This window comes from Theropithecus gelada, chromosome 4 (assembly GCF_003255815.1).
Source record: "Theropithecus gelada isolate Dixy chromosome 4, Tgel_1.0, whole genome shotgun sequence".
NCBI lineage: Eukaryota > Metazoa > Chordata > Mammalia > Primates > Cercopithecidae > Theropithecus > Theropithecus gelada.
In genome coordinates, this window is record NC_037671.1 from 55,387,900 (window position 1) to 55,407,343 (window position 19,444).

Below are 19,444 nucleotides of genomic sequence, written 5' to 3' on the forward strand. Positions count from 1 at the left end.
CGGGCGCCTGTAGTCTCAGCTACTTGGGAGGCTGAGGTGGGAGAATGGCGTGAACCCGGGAGGCGGAGCTTGCAGTGAGCCGAGATCATGCCACTGCACTCCAGCCTGGGAGCACAGCGAGACTCCGTCACAAAAAAAAAAAAAAAAAAAAATACAAAAATTAGCCAGGCATGGTGGCACATGCCTGTAATTCCAGCTACTCGGGAGGCTGAGGCAGGAGAATCACTTGAACCTGGGAGACGGAAGTTGCAGTGAGTTGAGATTGTACTACTGCACTCCAGCCGGGCCATAGAGCAAGACTCCATCTCAAAACAAAAAGCAAACAAACAAAACAAAACAAAGAAAAACACAACCAAAGAACGACCCTGCAATGACCATCCTTGGTCTTATAAAAACTTAGTGTTGTTTCCACTCAGTGATTTGTCTAGACCTTGCTTGGAGACAAATAAAAAAATGGGTAACAAACAGAGAAAGTTAATACACATTAGTTTGATTTTTGTCTGTTGGAGAAGGGAAAAGAGCGAGGTCACTGATTTCAAGTGTCTCCTCTGTAAAGGTCATTTCCTCCCCCGTACTCTTAGTTGTATTTCTGCTAACTTGGCTCTTGCACTATCATCCCTGTAGCCTCTACAGTTTGCTCCAGCTTTCCATCCTGCCACTGCCTTCAGCTGCAATTCTTTGTTTTTGCCCTACTCATCACCTTGGAACCTATGTCCTGGGTCTCACCAGCTGCTGATGGATGTTTTCTGTCTCTGCTCAGTGCCTGAAAACTTATTTCTCAGGGCAGATAATGAAGGATCCTTAACACAATATCTGGAGTCATGCCCATAAAGCTCTTTGGCAAATCATTGCCCTGTTTTACCTGTGGGCACATCCCCACAACCCGGCTATCATTGACCTCGTGGGGAGGGTAATAAGCTTAGGGATTATTCCCAATATTGTGACTTACGGATTTCTTTCATTTCCTCACTGGACTGAGCTTATTAGGAGCTGTTTGTTAGTTCTAATAACAACTAGAAAAACTGTGGTGATCATTAGTCCCAAGCTATAATTTGAAGAACAGTTAGCAGAGGTCATAAAATCAAATAAAGTTACACTGAGTGCCAAAAAAAAAAAAAATCTCATTTGTTGCAGGGTTCTAAACATAGTTTCCAGTGCCATCCTTCACCTTCACCATTATTTTTGTCTTCAGTTCTAAATGTGAAAGGTACAGAGCAGCAGAATTTATACATTAACTTCATAGGAGAACAGAAAGCTCATTAATTCTTAACATTGGTGGGATTTGATGTTCACCATCATATGCTCTGTTCCAAAATATGTCCGGGTCCTCTTTTCTGAGATGATTAAGATGTCCTATTGACAACCTCAGGGCTATTAAAAACACAGTGCCCTTCACATGTGAAATAAGGTTATAGCTCCCACAAGGGAGGGTTTGGGCAACATCAACATTAATCATCTCATGTTCATTCATTCACAAATTCATTTATTCTAATATTTGAGACTCTCCCATGTGGCAGGCAAAAGAAAAAGCCCTTGATTTCAAGGCAGACAACTAAATGTAGATACAACACAATGAAAATATTACAGAGAAAAATAAAGCCAAGTCAAAGAGAGTTATACGTGGGGAGAGATGTGGGGGGTGATATTTTAGATCTAGGCCTCTCTGGGGAGGTGGCATTTAAGTGCAGGGACAAGCCATGCAAATAAATATCTGGGGATGAGGACAAAGGCCTTGAGATGGAAGCGGCTCCTCTAGAGAACCAGGCAAGAGGTGAGGGCAGCTGAATGTGGTGAGCATGGAAGAGGACGGGAGACGTGAGAGGGGTCAGGGCCAGCTCCAGGAGCCTGTAGGCCATGGAGAGACATAGGCTTTTATTCTCTGCAAAGCAACTGCCTAGAGGTGGCCCTGAGACACAGGCAAGCTAGTGACCTCAAAGGGGCCTTGGTCCTGCTCCATCCCAAGAGCTGATTCACTAGACTTTTGCGGTCTCTGACCCCAGGAGCTACAACCTTAGATTCCCAGGGAACTGGAAGCATTTAGTTAGGGATTCTGGGGAGAACCTGTGGGTCCTGTGGTAAGGTCCCTGTGGCTGCCAGACCCACCCTCCTGGAGGTTTTATGATTCAGATGAGCTGCTCTGGCACTCTGGGTCCACTAGAACCTGATGGGATTTTTAACAGAAACGTATTTTATTCCCATTGTGCCACGGGCAGGCTTTTATGGCCTCATGTGACCATTAACTGTTGCGTGGGGATCATAATTCTTTCTAAGAGACCCCCCTGGAGACCATATGATCTGTATCTATTTTCTTGAATCCTAGAACCATGCTGAGGTTGAGGAGGTTAGGTAACTTGACAAGGGGACATGGTTATTGAGTGATGGCAGGATTTCAACTCTGATCTAATTGGCTGGTGATATGGTTTGGCTCTGTGTTCCCACCAGAATCTCATCTTGAATTGTAATCCCTATAGTCCCCCACGTGTTGAGGGTGGGACCTGGTGGGAGGTGACTGGATCATGGGGTCAGTTTCCTCCATGCTGTTCTCATGATAGTGAATAATTTCTCATGAGATCTGATGGTTTCATAAGAGTCCCTTCCCCCTTCACTTCCTTCACACGCTCTCTTGTCTGCTGCCATGTAAGACATGCCTACTTCCCCTTCTGCCATGATTGTAAGTTTCCTGAGGCCTCCACAGTCATGCAGAACTGTGAGTCAATTAAACCTCTTTTGTTTATAAATTGCCCAGTCTTAAGTAGTATCTTTATAGCAGTGTGAAAATGGACTGATACAGCTGGAAAGCTTGTTTTCCCTGTTATGCACCACACTAATATTTCTCAAATATTTCCATTCATTCACCAAAACATTTATTGAGCATCTGCTACGTATTCAGTGCTGTGCTGGGCACACACCAGGGATGCAGAGACACATGAGACAATTCTTGCCCTCAAGTGTCTTGGAATCAAGTGGGTTGTCTAGAATGTACACTGTATCTTCCAGGATGAAGTGAGATTATAACACACAGCCCTACACCCCAATTTTAGACTTTCTGAATGGAGATTTGTCTTATCCTCATAAAGGAACTTTGCCAGTTGCCAGGCAGGACATGACATATTGTCTATACCTGTCATTGTCTGTGCATCTGCCATTGCCATGCATGAAAATTATCCATTGATCCATCTGTCCTTAGTTACCATTGGTATGTAGTACCATTCTGTGCATTTCACTTACATATGATCCTTGTCACTTTCAAAGAGATCACACTGTGATTCAGGACTAAACTGAAAAGTCATCAGTTGCCCATCACACAGGGACAATGCAGCTGAAGGCAGTGGAAACTGCTAAGTCTCTGAGCGCTCACAGAATTGTTAGGGCCAAGTGTAGGCCTGACTCATGCATGGCGGACTATCATTTAGGTGGAGAACAGAAGCTTCAGATAATCAAAAGTTTCCAGATAATTTTTTAGAGAGGTGAAACTTCCAGAAATATCTTATTTGGTTGAGACAATAGGAACTACCCATGTAAACACATAGGTAAAACTCCAATATCTTTTGACGTGCCTCAAAATTATCTTTACAAGTACCTAAGAGATTATTCTCACATCAGAATTCTGATTGTTGCCGTTAGCATAGTTCCCATAATTTGTAATTATTTTGTTTGTCTTTGTCTTTCAGCCAAAATGAGGTTATCTTTTCATTCGTTGTCTCTCCAGCACTGGCAAGATGCCTGGAGCTGCGTAGGCCCTGGTGAATGCTGCAGGATTGCAAGCAGGGGTTGGGGAAAGCAGCATGCTTCTGAGATTCTGTAGACCTAACCATGGCCAAAATGATTTCAAACTGTCTTTAGTGTCTGGCAGGAGCTTAATCCCAGAAGCTTCACTGTAATATTACAAAAATGCTACATAGTTGTACAAACATATGATACTATTCAGTTTTTAAATACAGAATTATGAACATGTAATATGTTATCTCAGACTTATTTTATTATCACTGTTATTGAGATAGAGTCTCGCTCTGTCGCCCAGGCCAGAGTGCAGTGGCGCAATCTTGGCTCATTGCAACCTCTGCCTCCCAGGTTCAAGCGATTCTCTTGCCTCAGCCTCCCGAGTAGCTGAGATTACAGGCGCCCACCACCACACCCAGCTAAGTTTTGTATTTTTAGTAGAGGTGGGGTTTCACCATGTTGGTCAGGCTGGTCTTGAACTCCTGACCTCAGGTGATCCACCAGCCTTGGCCTCCCAAAGTGCTGGGATTACAGGTGTGAGCCATCGTGCTTGGCCAAGTTTATTAGATTTATAGATATTATTTGGTAATTACTTTTATGACTTGGCAGTTTCTTTTGCTCAATGGCATCACAGCATGATGGAAATAGTATTTGAAGGAATTTCTCTACATCTCTTTGCTAATTCACGAGTGGAACATCCTCATTAGATAATGTGCACTTTATAAATAATTTACATTCACATTGATATCACCGTAGACAGACTATTGTCCTGGTTAGAAATGAAGTTGCCAGCACAATGTGAGTCCCTGTAGCTGTAATTGTGTCTAGAGGGGCGGGTCTGAGGGGCCACTTTCTGTACTGTCTCCCTGCCTAGTGAGCGCCAATGCCTGGCAACAGCTTTGGACCAGGAAAGCCCATTTGAACTCTGGCGTCACACTTACCTTGGGCAGACTCTGGATTTCAACTTTCTCATCTGCAAAACGGGGAAGAGAGCTGCCAATACCGAGATACTGGGAGGAAGGTGTCTCACACTTGAGAGGCGCTCTGCATCTGACTTCTTTCTAGAACACATTCTGGAAACTGCTTTCTAGAACACCTTCTGAGCCAGTAGTGAATCCCTGGTGAGCCTGCTAGTGATTCTCAGTGATGTGGAAGGCCACTGAGAACACCATGCTATTTAATTCAGATCACGAGAAAAACGGCTGTCTCTAGAAAAGCAAACCTTCTCTGGTACAGTTATTTCATCAACCTTTCATTTTTTTTTCCTTCTATCCAAATTTTGTACTTTGATCTACTCTATTCCTACCTCAACTTCTTCAGAAACTTCAAGTCCCACCACAGGTCCTGGGACAGTCTATTCTCATTTGGATCCTAGGCCAGTGTGGACACTTGGGAGGCTGTTTAATCCCTTGATCTCATTCCATAAAGAGACACATTTAAATCACCTCCCATCAATTTTTTCTCCAACTGAGGTAAATGTAAAATGAGTTGTAAAAAAATATATAACATGCTTTCTCAAATGTATTCTCCAAACACTAGGAAATAATGCAAAAGAGGCCAAATTAAAGTGTGATATAGTGAATACAGTTGCAGAGAGTCTCGCTTAATTTCACATTCACTTATTCACCTGCAGGCAGCTTTCCCCAGCAGTGCTGCAGTCCATACGGGAAGGCCTTACCGGCCGCAGTCCTAGACAGAGGTTCACTGTGTGCAGGCCTCCTTGCATTGGCTGTACGCTGTGTGTAACGTCTAATCTTTAAGGCGTTTAGGAAGCATGTTCTACTTTATGTCAATGTCCTGAAAAGGAAAGGAATTAGAAGTAAATCAGGGCTATGCTGGAGTGCTACTTTGGCATCGCAGAATGTTCAGGATGGAAGGAACCGGGGCGCTCCCACAACCCCATCGTTTCTACAGGCGACCCAGAGTCATGATGTGCCTCACCAGAATCACATGCCAGTTAGTGCCAGAACAAATAATTTTTGTTCTTGAGTGACAACTTATGACTAGACGATTCTCATATTAAAATCATTTTGTAAGTCAGTTGAATTAAAGACATCCAATTTGTCCATTTTTTTTTGTTTTGAGAAATTTGAGTTATCTTACTAAATGCTAGTATTAACTGAGCTTTAACCAAGGATACTTTAGTGAAAATAATGTGTTGGGTAATAAAATTTTAAATCTGATGACAAACTGATTAACACACACCTTCCTTGCTTACTTACCTTACCTGGTAATAAACCACTCTTGATAGTAAGTGCCTGTTAGGGTAAAGCCCTGTGCTAAAAGCTTTCTGTTTCATTTCTGCATTTAATTCCAGCCACATTAGCTAAGCATCCGTATCTTTTTTATAGTTTAGGAAACTGAGGTTCAGAAAAGAGGTAACTTGCTTGTGGTCCCACAGTAGTAAATAGCGAAGCCTTTCTAACAGGTATGCTATGCCACCTCCAAAGACACATAGAATCTTCTAGCATGGACACAGACGCCCATCTGTGCCCTGGGATATGTAACCTTCTATACCCAGTTCTAAAGTAAATGTGTAATTTAGGTTCTAGCTTGGGGCCATCACAATTTCCCTCTTCCATTGCCCTTAAGAAAGTAGCTTTGTGTGCTTAGGATTTGGATTCTGACTGTTCCCTTGTAAGATCATGGGGTGACATTTGGCCTTGGTTTTTTTTTTTTTTTTTTTTTTTTTTTGAGACAGAGTCTTGTTCTGTTGCCCAGGCAGGCTGGAGTGCAGTGGTATGATCTCAGTTCACTGCAACCTCCTCCTCCTGGGTTCAAGTGATTCTCCTGCCTCAGCCTCCCAAGTAGCTGGGATTACAGGTGTGCACCACCACACCCAGCTAATTTTTGTATTTTTAGTAGAGATGGGGTTTCACCATGTTGGCCAGGCTGGTTTCGAACTCCTGACCTCAAGTGATCCAACTGCCTTGGCCTCCCAAACTGTTGGGATTACAGGCATGAGCCACCACACCCAGTCCTGGCCTTGGTTTTAAAGTACACTTAACCAACAGTACTCCAGCTCTGCAGGAATGGCATAGGTAGCAGGCAGGTGCGACTTGGTCAACCCCTAACCACGTAGCCTTCCTGGAGGACTGAGAGCCACAGCAATTAATAAGGGAGCAGGGGGCTGGGTGCAGTGGCTTATGCCTGTAATCCCAGCACTTTGGGAAGCTGAGGTGGGCGGATCACGAGGTCAGGAGATGGAGACCATCCTGGCAAACACAGTGAAACCCTGTCTCTACTAAAAATATGGAAAAAAAAATTAAAATTTTAGCCAGGCGTGGTGGCGGGTGCCTGTAGTCCCAGCTACTCGGGAGGCTGAGGCAGAACGGCATGAACCCGGAAGGTGGAGCTTGCAGTGAGCCAAGATTGGGCCACTGCACTCCAGCCTGGGTGACAGAGTGAGACTCCATCTTAAAAAAAAAAAAGGGGGCTCAGGGAAAGGCACAAGGTTGCTGGAATCTGGTGCTGATGCTTTCCTACAAACAAGCGCCTGTTTCACTGGGAACATTGTCAAGGGGAAAGCACACAATTTGCTGAAAAGTGGCAGCTTGGTGAAAACATTGTCAAATTCATCCAAGGGAAACCTGCATCTATGCCCATTTTTTGAACAAAGAACACCAGTAGGAATATGTTGACATAATCACCTAAGAAATATTTGTTTACTAGCCAATGTGGGATTTCAATCCCGACTCATCCCATCAGGGGCCCCATTTTCAGATTTCGAATGCCATCTCTTTGGTGAGGGGCAATTTTCTGGCAAAGGTCTGAGGTCCCCTTTGAACCTGCCCTATCTGACAGAAGACTCCATCAGCTTGTAACTGAGACTAATGTGAGTCCTGGTTCTTGTTATTAGCATGTTTTGGCTCCTCCCTGGCACTGCTGGTGATAGGAGCAGGAGGGCTGGGGCACAGGCCAGTGACAGGAGGCTCCGCTCAGAATGGTTCCTTTACACATAATCACTACTGCCTCTGGGAGCTCTGAGCAACATTCTACACATTTCACCAATGAGAACACCCAGACAATTCCACTCTCTTCCCACTTTCCCTCATTTTTAAAACAAGCAGTTTCATCCACACATCCATTCGAGTGCAATGTGTCATCTCCCCCTGGGCCTTCTATGCGTTTGCTCATACTGGTTCCTGTATGTGGAATGCTGTCTCCCAGCACCTTCAGGCTCCATCTACTGAAACCCAGATGGTCTTTGAAGGCTCAGATTAAAAGCTAACTCCTTTACAATGCTTTTCTTACCCACCCTTGCTAGAAGGGTTCTCCCTTCCTGGACTCTCATGGTAGCTGCTTTATACCAATCTCATGGCACTCACCACAAACCATTTTACACACAAGGCACACGTGTGTATGTTTGATACCAATTCAGTAGAGGCTCCTGCGAGGGCTGGTTTTCTCACGATCCCCGTTTGCTCAACACACCTAGCTCAGTCCTCTGTACCAAGCACTCTCCCAGTGAACATTCTGCAAAGGCCTGGCCAACAGAGTAACACAAATGGGGCAACAGACAGGGTGGTAGGTGCTGTTCAGGAGAGTCCTAATTATGTGAGAAAGGGAAGCATGACAACTGGATCTCTGTCACCATTACATTATCCATTCACTGGATCCTGCACTGCTTATTCCTACAATTTCCACCCCAGAAGTCTTTCTTGATCTTAGATCAAGAGTCGAATCCAGACATCCTCTGCTAACTATGGCAAAAACTGGCCCAGGAACTCTCTTTTCAGTGAGCCATAAACATACTGAAGAAAGAGAGAAGATAAGGATTACAAAAATGTCAAGGATAACAAAAACAGGTTTAAAATCTATGCCTGGAATAAGAACTAATGGCCAATGAGGCAATGGTAAAGAGCAGAGCAGAAAACTGACAGCAACCACTATTTGGCTCCATCTGCTCCACTGAGGACAATCATTTCCAAATTAAAGAGTATAGAGAAAAACCTGGTTAGGATTTGAAGTCCAAGAGTGATAACGGGATAGCAGGAGACACCTGTTTTAAATGAGTTCTCATGAAAGACATGTCAGTCGCTGAAACAACCTGCGGATATGACTTCAGAATTGTTGTCAGAACTCCAGAGAAATAATGAATAAAGTCCAGATACTGATAATCACTGCCCTATTTTCCAAAGTAGATTCTAAAAACTCCAGAATGGTGAATTTAATGTAAAACTCTGGCAAAATCAGGAATAACATAGATGGTGAACATTTGACTCCTAAGAATTGCTTATTTCTTTTCAACACTGATTTAACAAAGAAAATGTCATACAAAATAACTTCCTTCCCTTTTTTTTGATAGGATTACTAGAGCAGCCAATCAGCTTACAGCTGAAAGAGACCAGTGGGGTGAGTTGAGATTACAATCCTGAAGGTAAGTCATCACTTATACTTTATTCTGAGCTAGATGGGGTTCCAAAGGTTATATATATATACAGTATCATTAGTCATTTATTTAATCCTTACAAGGACCCTATAACATAGAAACCAACATTATTCCTATTTGGCTGATGAGAAAAACTAAGGCAAAGTTTTCTTGCCAAAAGGTCACACACGGAGGATTTCAACCCCGTCAATGCAGCCTCCAAGCTGTACTTCTCATATTAGTCTACAACGCCCTTCTACATGATTAGCAAGGCAGCTAAAAATAGAGGGAGAAACGGGAATCTTCCCTTTTCCATACAGGAAAAAGGAGAGCAGAACACATCTGCCCTCTCTCCTGCCTCTTATCCACTCACTTCTCTGAAGGGAGGAGGGATTGCTGCTTGAGAGTTGCAGCTAAGCACACTTCCTTGGCATGGTAAGGTCATCAGTGTAGAATCTGCCACTACAAGGGGAGTTTACAATTTAAGGTAGGTAAATTCCAGGACTGATATTTAATATATTTTAATAACCACTTTATCACCAGACCAACCATCAGAGCAACCACTGCTGTGCTACTGAGCCCTGGTAAGTTAGGTTAACAGAGTTATTAGCAAGGGTTAATTAGAGAGCCACACTCTGGTCTTAGTTTCACCAATCCAGCCTTCTGAGTAAGACACATGCTATTTTAATTCCTACTGGTCTAATTTCCAGTATTTTTTCAATTTGTTCTGAACTCAGAGGGGAAAGACAGGGATATAATTTATTACCATCAGCTCCCCAACAATCCTCTTGTGCCTTCTGGATAATATCCCAAGTACTAAATGCAGTTTTAGGTGACATTTCTCTGGAGTTCTGACAATTCTGCAGTCATATCCACAGGTGGTTTCAGCAACTAACATGTCTCTCATGTGCACTCATTTAAAACAGTACAGGCTCAGTCTTGGCTCTTAGGTGCTTTCTAGTTTAGCACCTAAGAGCCTATACTGGGGACCGTATGGCATGAAGCAGATGGAAGGAAGATGGACCATCCACGTCATCTCTCCTGTTGTAGACATGAATGCACCTGTAAATTGAAACAAAATGGGGTAGGCTGGGAAGGGCCATGATCTGGGACATAAAATGATCTTTGGCAAAGAAAATGACTGAGCTTTAGGTTCAAAGGGGAGGGGACCTCATTACTCTAGAGTAGAGGTCAGCAAACTATGGGCACAGGCCTTCCGTTTTGTAATTTTTTTTTTTTTTTTTAAAAGATGGGGTCTCAGTCTGTTGCAGACTGGAGGGCAGTCACATGGCCCTTGTTCACCGTAACCTTGAACTCATGGGTTCAAGCGATCTTTGTGGCCTCATCCTCCTGAGAAGCTGGGACTGCTGGTATGTACTACCATGCCCAGCTAGTTTCTACAAATTTTTTGTAGAGACAGGGTCTTGCTATGTTGTCCAAGCTTGTAAATAAAGTTTTATTAGAACACAGCCATGCATATTCCTTTACATATTGTCTATGACTGTTTTTGTGCTCCACGATGGCACAGTCAAGTGGCTGCAACAGGGACTGCATGTCCTGCAAAGCCTGAAATATTTTCCAACTTGTTCTTTCCAGAAAAAAATTTTGCAGACCTATGGTCTAGACCTCGGAGAGTAATTCTAACATTCTCGGGGTAAGGCGAGAGATTGGGGCCAATGGGAGGAAGGATAAAGGAGCATGTTTAGAGCTGGAACCTTTAGTGGGATTACCTGGAGGAGGCAGAGAGGACAACGTTAGGGTGGAACCACCACTATGCGTTATTATGCAGGGTCCTTCCTCGTTGAGAACTAAGCAATAATATGATTATTTACAACTGAATGATTTACCATCCATTTGCGTAAGCTCCTAGACAGTGAATGAAGTGGATTTTTCTCCAGTTCTTCAGAATTGCCAGCACAAAAAATGTAAAACGAAGGCACAGGTAATCAAAAATGTTTTAATGATTACTGTTTAGACATTTAACAATGTGGGTATATCCAGGTGAGCTAAGCACACTTTGACAGCACACTATTGAATGTTATAGTTTCTGTATTTGAAATATGTAAAGACATCTGCAAATTAGTACCTAGGAATGAAGACATACATTTATAAATATACACATTCTAGGTTTGTAAGGTAAATGTAAACAGATGCCATGACTCCTTTTCAAACAGAAAACCCACAAGACTAATAGAGAACCAACAGGCTCCCTATAGTGTGAATGTGCAAAATTAAAGCATGGTAAACTGATATTTACATAAATATCAAACCAACAATTAGTTTATACATTGTCAATGACCTTCTAAGATATGTCATGAGTGGTTCCACGAATATCTTTCCCCCAGTGGAGAAGGTATTCAGAGGCTAAATTCCAATACTTTAAAATGACACACATCATAGGCTTTATCTGTTTGACCACTGCCTCAAATGTGTGAGATGTGATTTTATGATAAGCAGTCTATTATTTTTAAACAAGAGGTTCTAAACAAATCTTTAGATTCTAAGCAGAAAGAAATTACAAGTACTATTAGATTTACATTAAACAAGTTACCTCTATCAAATTTCTCGATTCTCTTATGCTGTACTTGATTTTACCTTGAACATTTTTAAAGTCCTTTCCCCACCCCCCTTTGTTAATTTTGGTAAACTAGGCACATTTTACAAGGAAATCTGTGTCAAAACAGATAACAGTACAGAAATCAATCCAAATTTAGACCCTGGCAACCAGTTCCCCATTGCTCATCTATGGGACTCTGTCAAATGATAAATAGGTAATCATCTCTCTTGAAAAGTATACATCCTCTCTCGCACTGGTGGAAAGCAAAATTGACTTTTTGTTTGCTGTATAAAAACACTTAGCACTTCAGAAATTAAAAATGGCCTACTCACCCTCCACCCTTCCTAAAATCGCGAGGACAAATATATATTTAAGTTTCATTGAGACTGCTTTAGAGCCCCCCCCTTTTACATTAATAGTGGCACTCAAAATAAAAAAATAAGATCTGTTAAAAAGTTAAACTGACTGTTCCGCTAGATTTGAGCCTGCTTGATTCAAAGCCAATAGTACAAAACTGAAGGTGCCGTGTCTAATTTCACATCAACAAGTCACTGGAAACTATATGTCACATTAGTTTCATAAATCATGGTCTTTGATTTTTTCTAAACAGAGCTATTACAAATTAATACAAACTTGAAACATACCCTAATTTAAACTAATAAGCTTTGGGCCCTGCTTTTTAAATTTTAAGGCATGTGTGTTTCTCTACTATAACAACATTGTACAAATTTACATTTACAATCACATGCATGATCTACAGTTAAAAAAAAAGTTTGGATTACAGTGTTTTTAAATTGTGAATCACAATTCAGCACCTATCATGTTATAACTAATAAGGCAACAGCAGTGTTGTATACTACGATAATACTCCCTTTCCACAGTCTATCGCAGGGGTCATTGAGAGCCCAGAAATGTTAGAAATCTTATCCCTACTTTATAATCTGTATAGGTTTTCTAGGGGTTTTGAATTGATGAAAGAAGTCCTACATGAATCACACTATTGTAGGCCAGACTAGTTACAGCAGCTGTTAACGAGCATTGGGGCACAACTCATATTGTGCTTACAATCAGATGACGTGGTTTGGAGGGTTTCAATTCTTTGACTTCAATCCTTCCGCAGTTTCCTTGGCTTCACATTGTTTTCCAGGGGTGAAAAGCTGTTGGTGTGTCCGTTCACAGCAGCCACGGACCCATTCTGGTGGTCCTTCAGGTGGTCTTTCCTTCGGGAGGCCCCCTTCTTGTTGTAGGTCTAAAATGTGTAAGGGCAGATGAGAACCAAATGACCACAGACAGTTTTCTTTACAGGGAACGTTACTGGGACTTGCATCTCTAACACTAGGCCTAGTTTTCTTTTAAGATCAAATCTTATCAACGAGAAACTCCTGTGGTCAAGTCCCCATGACTAAATCTTTTGTCACTGGTTTCAATCATTCTTGCTTTTTTTTTCTGAGGCTTAGCCTGAGGTAAGTTAACTGAATCACAGGCTGCAACAGAAATACGATTTAAAATGTCACATGGAAAATTCAATTTACATTTTACTCTGCTTTGCCTTTTAGTATCTGGATGGCAGATGACAGGGGTTATGTGGCCAAATCAGCCTTTCCCACCTGGCAGTAGCTCTCTCGACACTAACATCCCTTCTTCGCCTTCAAAAGTTCCTCACTGCCTCAGTGACTACCTCGGCCTTCATGAACAAAGTGCTATGCTGCTATAAGCAGCTAGAATAAACGTGATTTCAGTTTCATCAGGTCCTATCCTTTCACCTTCCTTGTACCTGGTGTATGTCCCACAGTGCAGCCATAAACTATGAAGCCCAGAAGTATATGACTTCAACTCAAACCCAACATGCCACACACAGGTGCCTATGGGCACAGAAGAGGAAAGGACAAATGTCTGAGCCTCAGGACTTGCAGCCTCTGCCCTTGCTCCTGACCTCTGTGTTTTGCCCAGATCAGCAGGCCTTATGGCTACCAGGCACTGGCAACAATAGCAGGACAGATGTCATCTGGGGGGTGACACATGGCAGGAGAATGAGCAGTGGCTGCAATGTGGTCAGGCACCACTGGAGACGATCTGCCCTAAATGGACCTTTCTGTGAGCAAAGACCTACGTCACCACATCATATGCTTAGGAATGAACCAAATCCTCACACCTGAGGACTAAATGTATAAGAAAGCCGGGACATAAAGCAGATCTCTGTATCTGAGGACTGTGATAAAAATCTCCTCTGAAATTTTATTTGGCCATGACGTTCAAGGTAGTGAACTGAGAGATTTCTGATTGAAATCACCTCTCACGTCTCTCTGCTGCAGGTCAGAGGGAAGCAACACAGGGTCCTGCTGCACAGTTTTCCATTTCCCAGGGGAATCCCAAGACTCCCTCACCCAGGCTCTAGAACAGGGTTCTAGAGTGTCTTCCAGTGAGCTGTGAGCCCCCTAGAGGCAGGGGCTGCTCTTGTCATAGTGACTCCATTAGAGGCCAGAGCCTGTCACCCAGCAAAGGCTCCACATGCCCTTAAGTTAACAGATGAGGGCCTTTGTTGGTAAAGGCCCCAGATACCAAGTCCCAGAGAAGAGTGAGATTTACCTGAATGTAGAAATTTGTGAAGAGAGCAATCAGGGAAATCATGTATCCAATCTGGAAATACAACCAACCAAGAGGGAATGTGCACGGCCAGATGACCCCGCAGCTGGTCTGGATGATTGTCAGCACAAACTGAAGCTAGGGGAACAGAGGGGATGCAGCTGAGCAGGGACAGTGCATGGACGAGGCCCCACACCAGGCAGACTTTTTACCCAGCATCACCTAAATTTCTGAATTACCACTCACTACCCTTTCTGCAGGTACAGCAGTCACTTCATGAACACAACACATACACAACACTCATCCTAAACTCTAGGTGTGTTTGTCTTATACATATTCTTCCTCTGCCCTCCAAGCTATTTAAACTACCTTCTCCAAAATTCAAGGACACACTATAGAGAGATGCAAGACTTTGTTTTTGTTTTTTGAGAAGGAAGAGTGAGTGTGTATGTTGAAAGGGCACTGATAACATCACTGCAGGATGTGCCACCTGGCTGGACATTCTTCCAACTCCTTATCCACGGACCCTTCTAGTTTAGTGAAGGCTGATGAGTAGATTTAAACCTTTACTGGCAAACAACAGTAAGTGCATTGATTAATTCTGATGAATAAATCTTGAAACGCATGTGAACTGGTTAGAGAAATGGTAGAAAGATGTTTTAAAAAGGATTAGGCTCAGGCTGGGCATGGTGGCTCACACCTGTTATCCCAGCACTTTGGGAGGCCAAGGCTGGTGGATCACGAGGTCAAGAGATCAACACCATCCTGGCCAAAATGGTGAAACTCTGTCTCTACTAGAAATACAAAAATTAGCCGGGCATGGTGGCACATGCCTGTAGTCCCAGCTACTTGGGAGGCTGAGATAGGAGAGTCGCTTGAACCCAGGAGGCAGAGGTTGCAGTGAACCAAGATGGTGCCACTGTACTCCAGCTTGGTGACAGAGCGGGACTCCGTCTCAAACCAAAAAAGGGCTAGGCTCTGCGCACTGTATTTCTGGCAGCTCCAATGTTTCTATGTAGAGGTTTTTGTTTTTAATTTTTGAGACAAGGTCTTTCTATGTTGTCCAGGGTGGCCTCAAACTCCTAGGTTCAAGAGATCCTTCTATCTCAGCCTCCTAAGTAACTGGGACTCCAAGCCATGACCCACTGTGCCTGGCTGTTTGCCTTCTCTTTTTAAGGTTAGTACTGCAGACTGAGGAATAACTAGGAGTGGTGCTTAAAATAAATCCTGACAACCTGGGTAGGTTTAATCCTCCACCTCAAAGTACAGAGCCTAATGGGAGACCAACTTTGCCAGTCTTTTCTTTCAAATTCTGCTTCCACCAGACCCAAAACTGTGGTATAAATCAATTTCTGCATCGTTTCTCCTCAAGTATAACAAGGAGCTTAATCAACAATTTTCCTTTTTCACAGGTGGGTGAGAAAACATAGCAGTTGACAGGGAGGTGAAAATGAAATATTAAACACTTTAGTCTCTCAGAAGATTTTCTCAAGACTTTTTTTTCAGATTGTTATTTTTAAAGATTGAAAAATCCTAATTGACTTGAAGGGGTCTGAATCAGCTTGGTCTGTTTAGAAAAATGTGTTAATAAGGCAAGGAAAGGGCAAAAGATTTAATGTCCACTCCCCTCAGTCAGCTAGCTTTGGCTTATTGTCTCAGTGTCATCTATAAAATAGGGACAATAATTTTTTTTTTTTTTGGTAGAGACAGGGTTTCACTATGTTCCGTAGGCTGGTCTTAAACTCCTGGCCTCAAGTGATCCTCCTGCCTTGACCTCCCAAAAATGCTGTGATTACATGTGTGAGCCACTGCGCCTGGCCTGGGGACAATAATATGAAATCAGGCTACTGGAACAATCTATGTAAAATCATGTACTTAGTATGAGTGCCCAACATGTGCTCAACACATACGAAATGTCAGTTTTTAACATGAGCAGTAGTAGTATTAATTAGTTCATAGAAGAATTCATAAGAGGAGAGAAAGAGGTTAACTATAATATACTGATAAATGGAGAAGGCTTAATCAAGGATGGTGAGAAGTATCAGGTGAAGTGGCCTGGCCCTGGCAGTAAACCAGGGGAGGGAGCTGTTAACTGAAGCAAACAGCTGCCATCCTCACCAACAGGTACTCCTCTGCATGGGGGCTGAGGGGTCACCCATACCTGCCAGACAAATATCCTTGCTGCCTAGTAATGGGCTACACATACCCTGGACTCCATACTACTCTCCAGCTCCTTCTAAAACCCCCAGAAACACAGAACTTTCATTTTGGATTTTGGACTATAATTAGAAAACACACACACATACACATATATATATACACACACATACATGCATATGTGCTTATGTGCAAAAACTCAGAAGAGCTGAACTTGAAGTTGGCAGATTAGATTCTAGCCCTCTTTCTACAATTCAACTAGCTGTACGCCCATGGTCACAGTTCACTATCAATTCAAAATAAGAAAATTCCCTGATCTACCCACTTCAAGGAATTTAATTATATCAAATGAAAAAGGATGGAGAAGGGGCATCTTAGCTGCTATTACACAACACTAAAACCAGGAAGAGGTCTGCATCCACCAGGAAGCAAGTCCTGGGGAAAGAGGCCAAGTCACTCACCAGCTGCCCCTGAGTGATGTACTTCTTCCACCAGAGGTATGGACGCATGGAAGGGACCGACGACAAACCATAGTAAGAGTACATGAGCACGTGGATGAAGCTATTAAGTGTGGCACCAAAATAAGCTGCAGGAACAGAGGGATTTGGGAAGGAGAATGTATTAGTGTTTTAAACAGAATAGGTGGTTTAAAAAAAAAAAAATTCAAGATTCTTTTTGAATCAGAAAGAGAGATGATTTCCAACAGGGCTGACAAACACTGTAACAGCAAGCACTGCATGGATGTGTAACAAGAATTCAATTTCCACTTGGGCAGGCAGCCACCAAGAGGCTCCGAGCCCAGGGGTCAGCTGTAGCTGCTAGGGGCCCACCTGACACAGAAGCCATGACGCCATTCCGGCACCTACAGGCTTTGTTGCAGATGCCCACCAACTCCCAGAGGCAGCTGTTTTTCTTTGCATGCACAACTGCCTCAGATATGCTCTCTGAAGGCTGTGGAAGACAGCTGATGGGCAACGTGCTCAAAAATGGCTGTTTCTACACATTTGCTGGGGTGTGGAGAGGTCTCTGAAGCCACCTTCTAATTATTCCACAGGACTGCAGTGCTGAGGTCATACATTTTTATTAATAGTAGAGTCAAGAGTCTAGTTCCTCAGAGATAAAAGAGCCATCTTACCACATCATTTTCAATGTCCAGTAGGACCACTAGTTTTTTTTTCCAGACTCTGTTCTCCTCCCCGACAGTCAGCAACCAAACCAAGCTATATGGCTTTTCCCTGTGCAGTTGGAGGTGCCTGGTTTTAGGGAAGTTTCTACTCCTGGCTATGACAGGAACTGGCTGTTTGACTTTGGACATGTCACATCCATTCCCTGGTTCAGTTTCTCATGGGCCAAGTGGAGTTAATTAAATCTGTCCTCCTGAAAGTTCTCTGAAAATTTAAAGCATTCTTCAAATGTAGGGAGGGGCTGTTTCTATTAGAAAGTTAGGTCAGCTAATCCACTATCATGAACTCTGACCGTGGGAGGAAGAGGGAGCAGAAAGTCCCAGCTCTACCCACCTTTCTGTGGTCTCAGTTTCCTCCCAAACCCAAAGGATCTGTATTTGGAAAGTTTTTTTTTTTTTATCTCCTAGCTCTGGAATTCCATGATACTGTGAATCTTGGTAGGCTCAGGTAATCAAGGGCAGTGCTATCCCAGAGAAAAAGTATGGTAAATAGACCCATAGGTTCTCAGTTAAATTCTTCAGTGTTGGCATGACAGGACTTTTGACTGAGACATTTGCTAAAACTCCCAGGCTGAATCTCAAGGTGGCAATCTTTGAAAATTTTAAGACACTCTGGACTACAACCTTTCCAAAAACCAAGTACAACCTTAGAAAATTTATCTCAAGTTTTGGTGCTTGTTATGGAAGACACCCTGATCACCATGCTTCAGGGAATATGAGGGTTGTTAGAACATGTGGAGACTTCCTAACGCATGACAGCTAAAGCTGTATTTCAAAATGAGCCTTGCTCCCTGTACTCATGCAACAGTGTAATCCTATTTTCCTCACTTGCCCCTGTCAAACACTTCCACATCGTACAGAAGGACCAGAAAGAACCTGGACAGTTGCCCTCTAAGACAGAATACTATACCTATTCCTTAGTATGTCCCCAGTGGTATCTCCCTCATCTTGCCCAATCAGCACAGAAAGTTCACTTAACTAAAAAAGGGTTTTGTTTGCATAGGTACATAAACTATCATTAAAAGCAACTTGAACACAAAGTTGAAAGCCTGACCTAGACATTTACAGCAACAGCACCTTTTCTGAAAGCCTTAGTTTGAACTCTCCTCCCTGCTCACACCTGTTCCCCAAGTCCCCGTCTCTAACACTTACAGTGGCCGCAGGGGACCCAGTTCATCACAAACCACCAGATGTTCAGCATCGAGGCATGGTGGTAGACGTGCAGGACCGTGATCTGGTGGTTGTTCTTGCGCAGGATGAAGAAGAAGGTGTCCATAAATTCTATGAGTTTGGAGAAGTAGTACCACCAGAGGACACGGATAATCTAAGAGGAAAGGGTCAAAGATTTAATAGGCTTATCCTCACGGCTTCTCTGGAATATCGCCTCTATAATGTTTCACTAATATCCAAAAATCTGATGTCAACTCGGAGAAGCCTGAGTGCCCCAACAGCTCTTAATGTCCACCAGTGGTTGGGAGCTATGGTCACTCTCCAAGTACCTTTAACCGAAGAACATGATTGGACTAGGACAGCTCGAGGGGTTTGAAATGACTATAGGAAATGTTTTGAAAGGGTCCCTGACACTCTCTGAGACTAATAAAAACATGAGGTTCAAGGTTCAAAACCTTGAAGTCTGCCTATTCCCTCTGGAAGCAGCCTGCACAGCCATTAGCAAAGGAAAACCATCTGAAAAAATGCTTTTGATTTCAGGGACTAGCATGGGGCAACTGACCTGACAAGAGACACAGAAGGAATCAGAACCTGCAGTGTCAGGTCTCTGCCTAATTACACATATCAAACAGGTGCTCTAAGGAGATGACTGCCCATGCTGAGCTGCGACTGTTGGCCTGTGACTTAAAATAAACCTCATGAG

The 19,444-nt window shown here is 43.1% G+C and overlaps 1 protein-coding gene across 5 annotated transcripts in view; it reads right to left on the reverse strand.

The window, feature by feature from the left end:
• Window positions 1–5,224: 5,224 nt before the first annotated feature.
• The window catches only part of ELOVL5 (ELOVL fatty acid elongase 5), an 84,226-nt gene continuing 70,006 nt past the window's right edge, over window positions 5,225–19,444 (reverse strand). For 3 of the 5 annotated variants that reach the window (XM_025381300.1, XM_025381298.1, XM_025381301.1), the window contains 4 exons: window positions 18,724–18,895; window positions 16,850–16,974; window positions 14,235–14,369; window positions 11,029–12,897 (listed from right to left, as the gene is read on the reverse strand). In XM_025381300.1, the coding sequence (XP_025237085.1) occupies window positions 12,754–12,897; window positions 14,235–14,369; window positions 16,850–16,974; window positions 18,724–18,895 (576 nt within the window). In that variant the 3' untranslated portion in view covers window positions 11,029–12,753. Of the gene's footprint in view, window positions 5,518–11,028; window positions 12,898–14,234; window positions 14,370–16,849; window positions 16,975–18,723; window positions 18,896–19,444 lie in introns of those variants that run through there. The other 2 variants (XM_025381299.1, XM_025381302.1) reach the window with 2 other exon arrangements.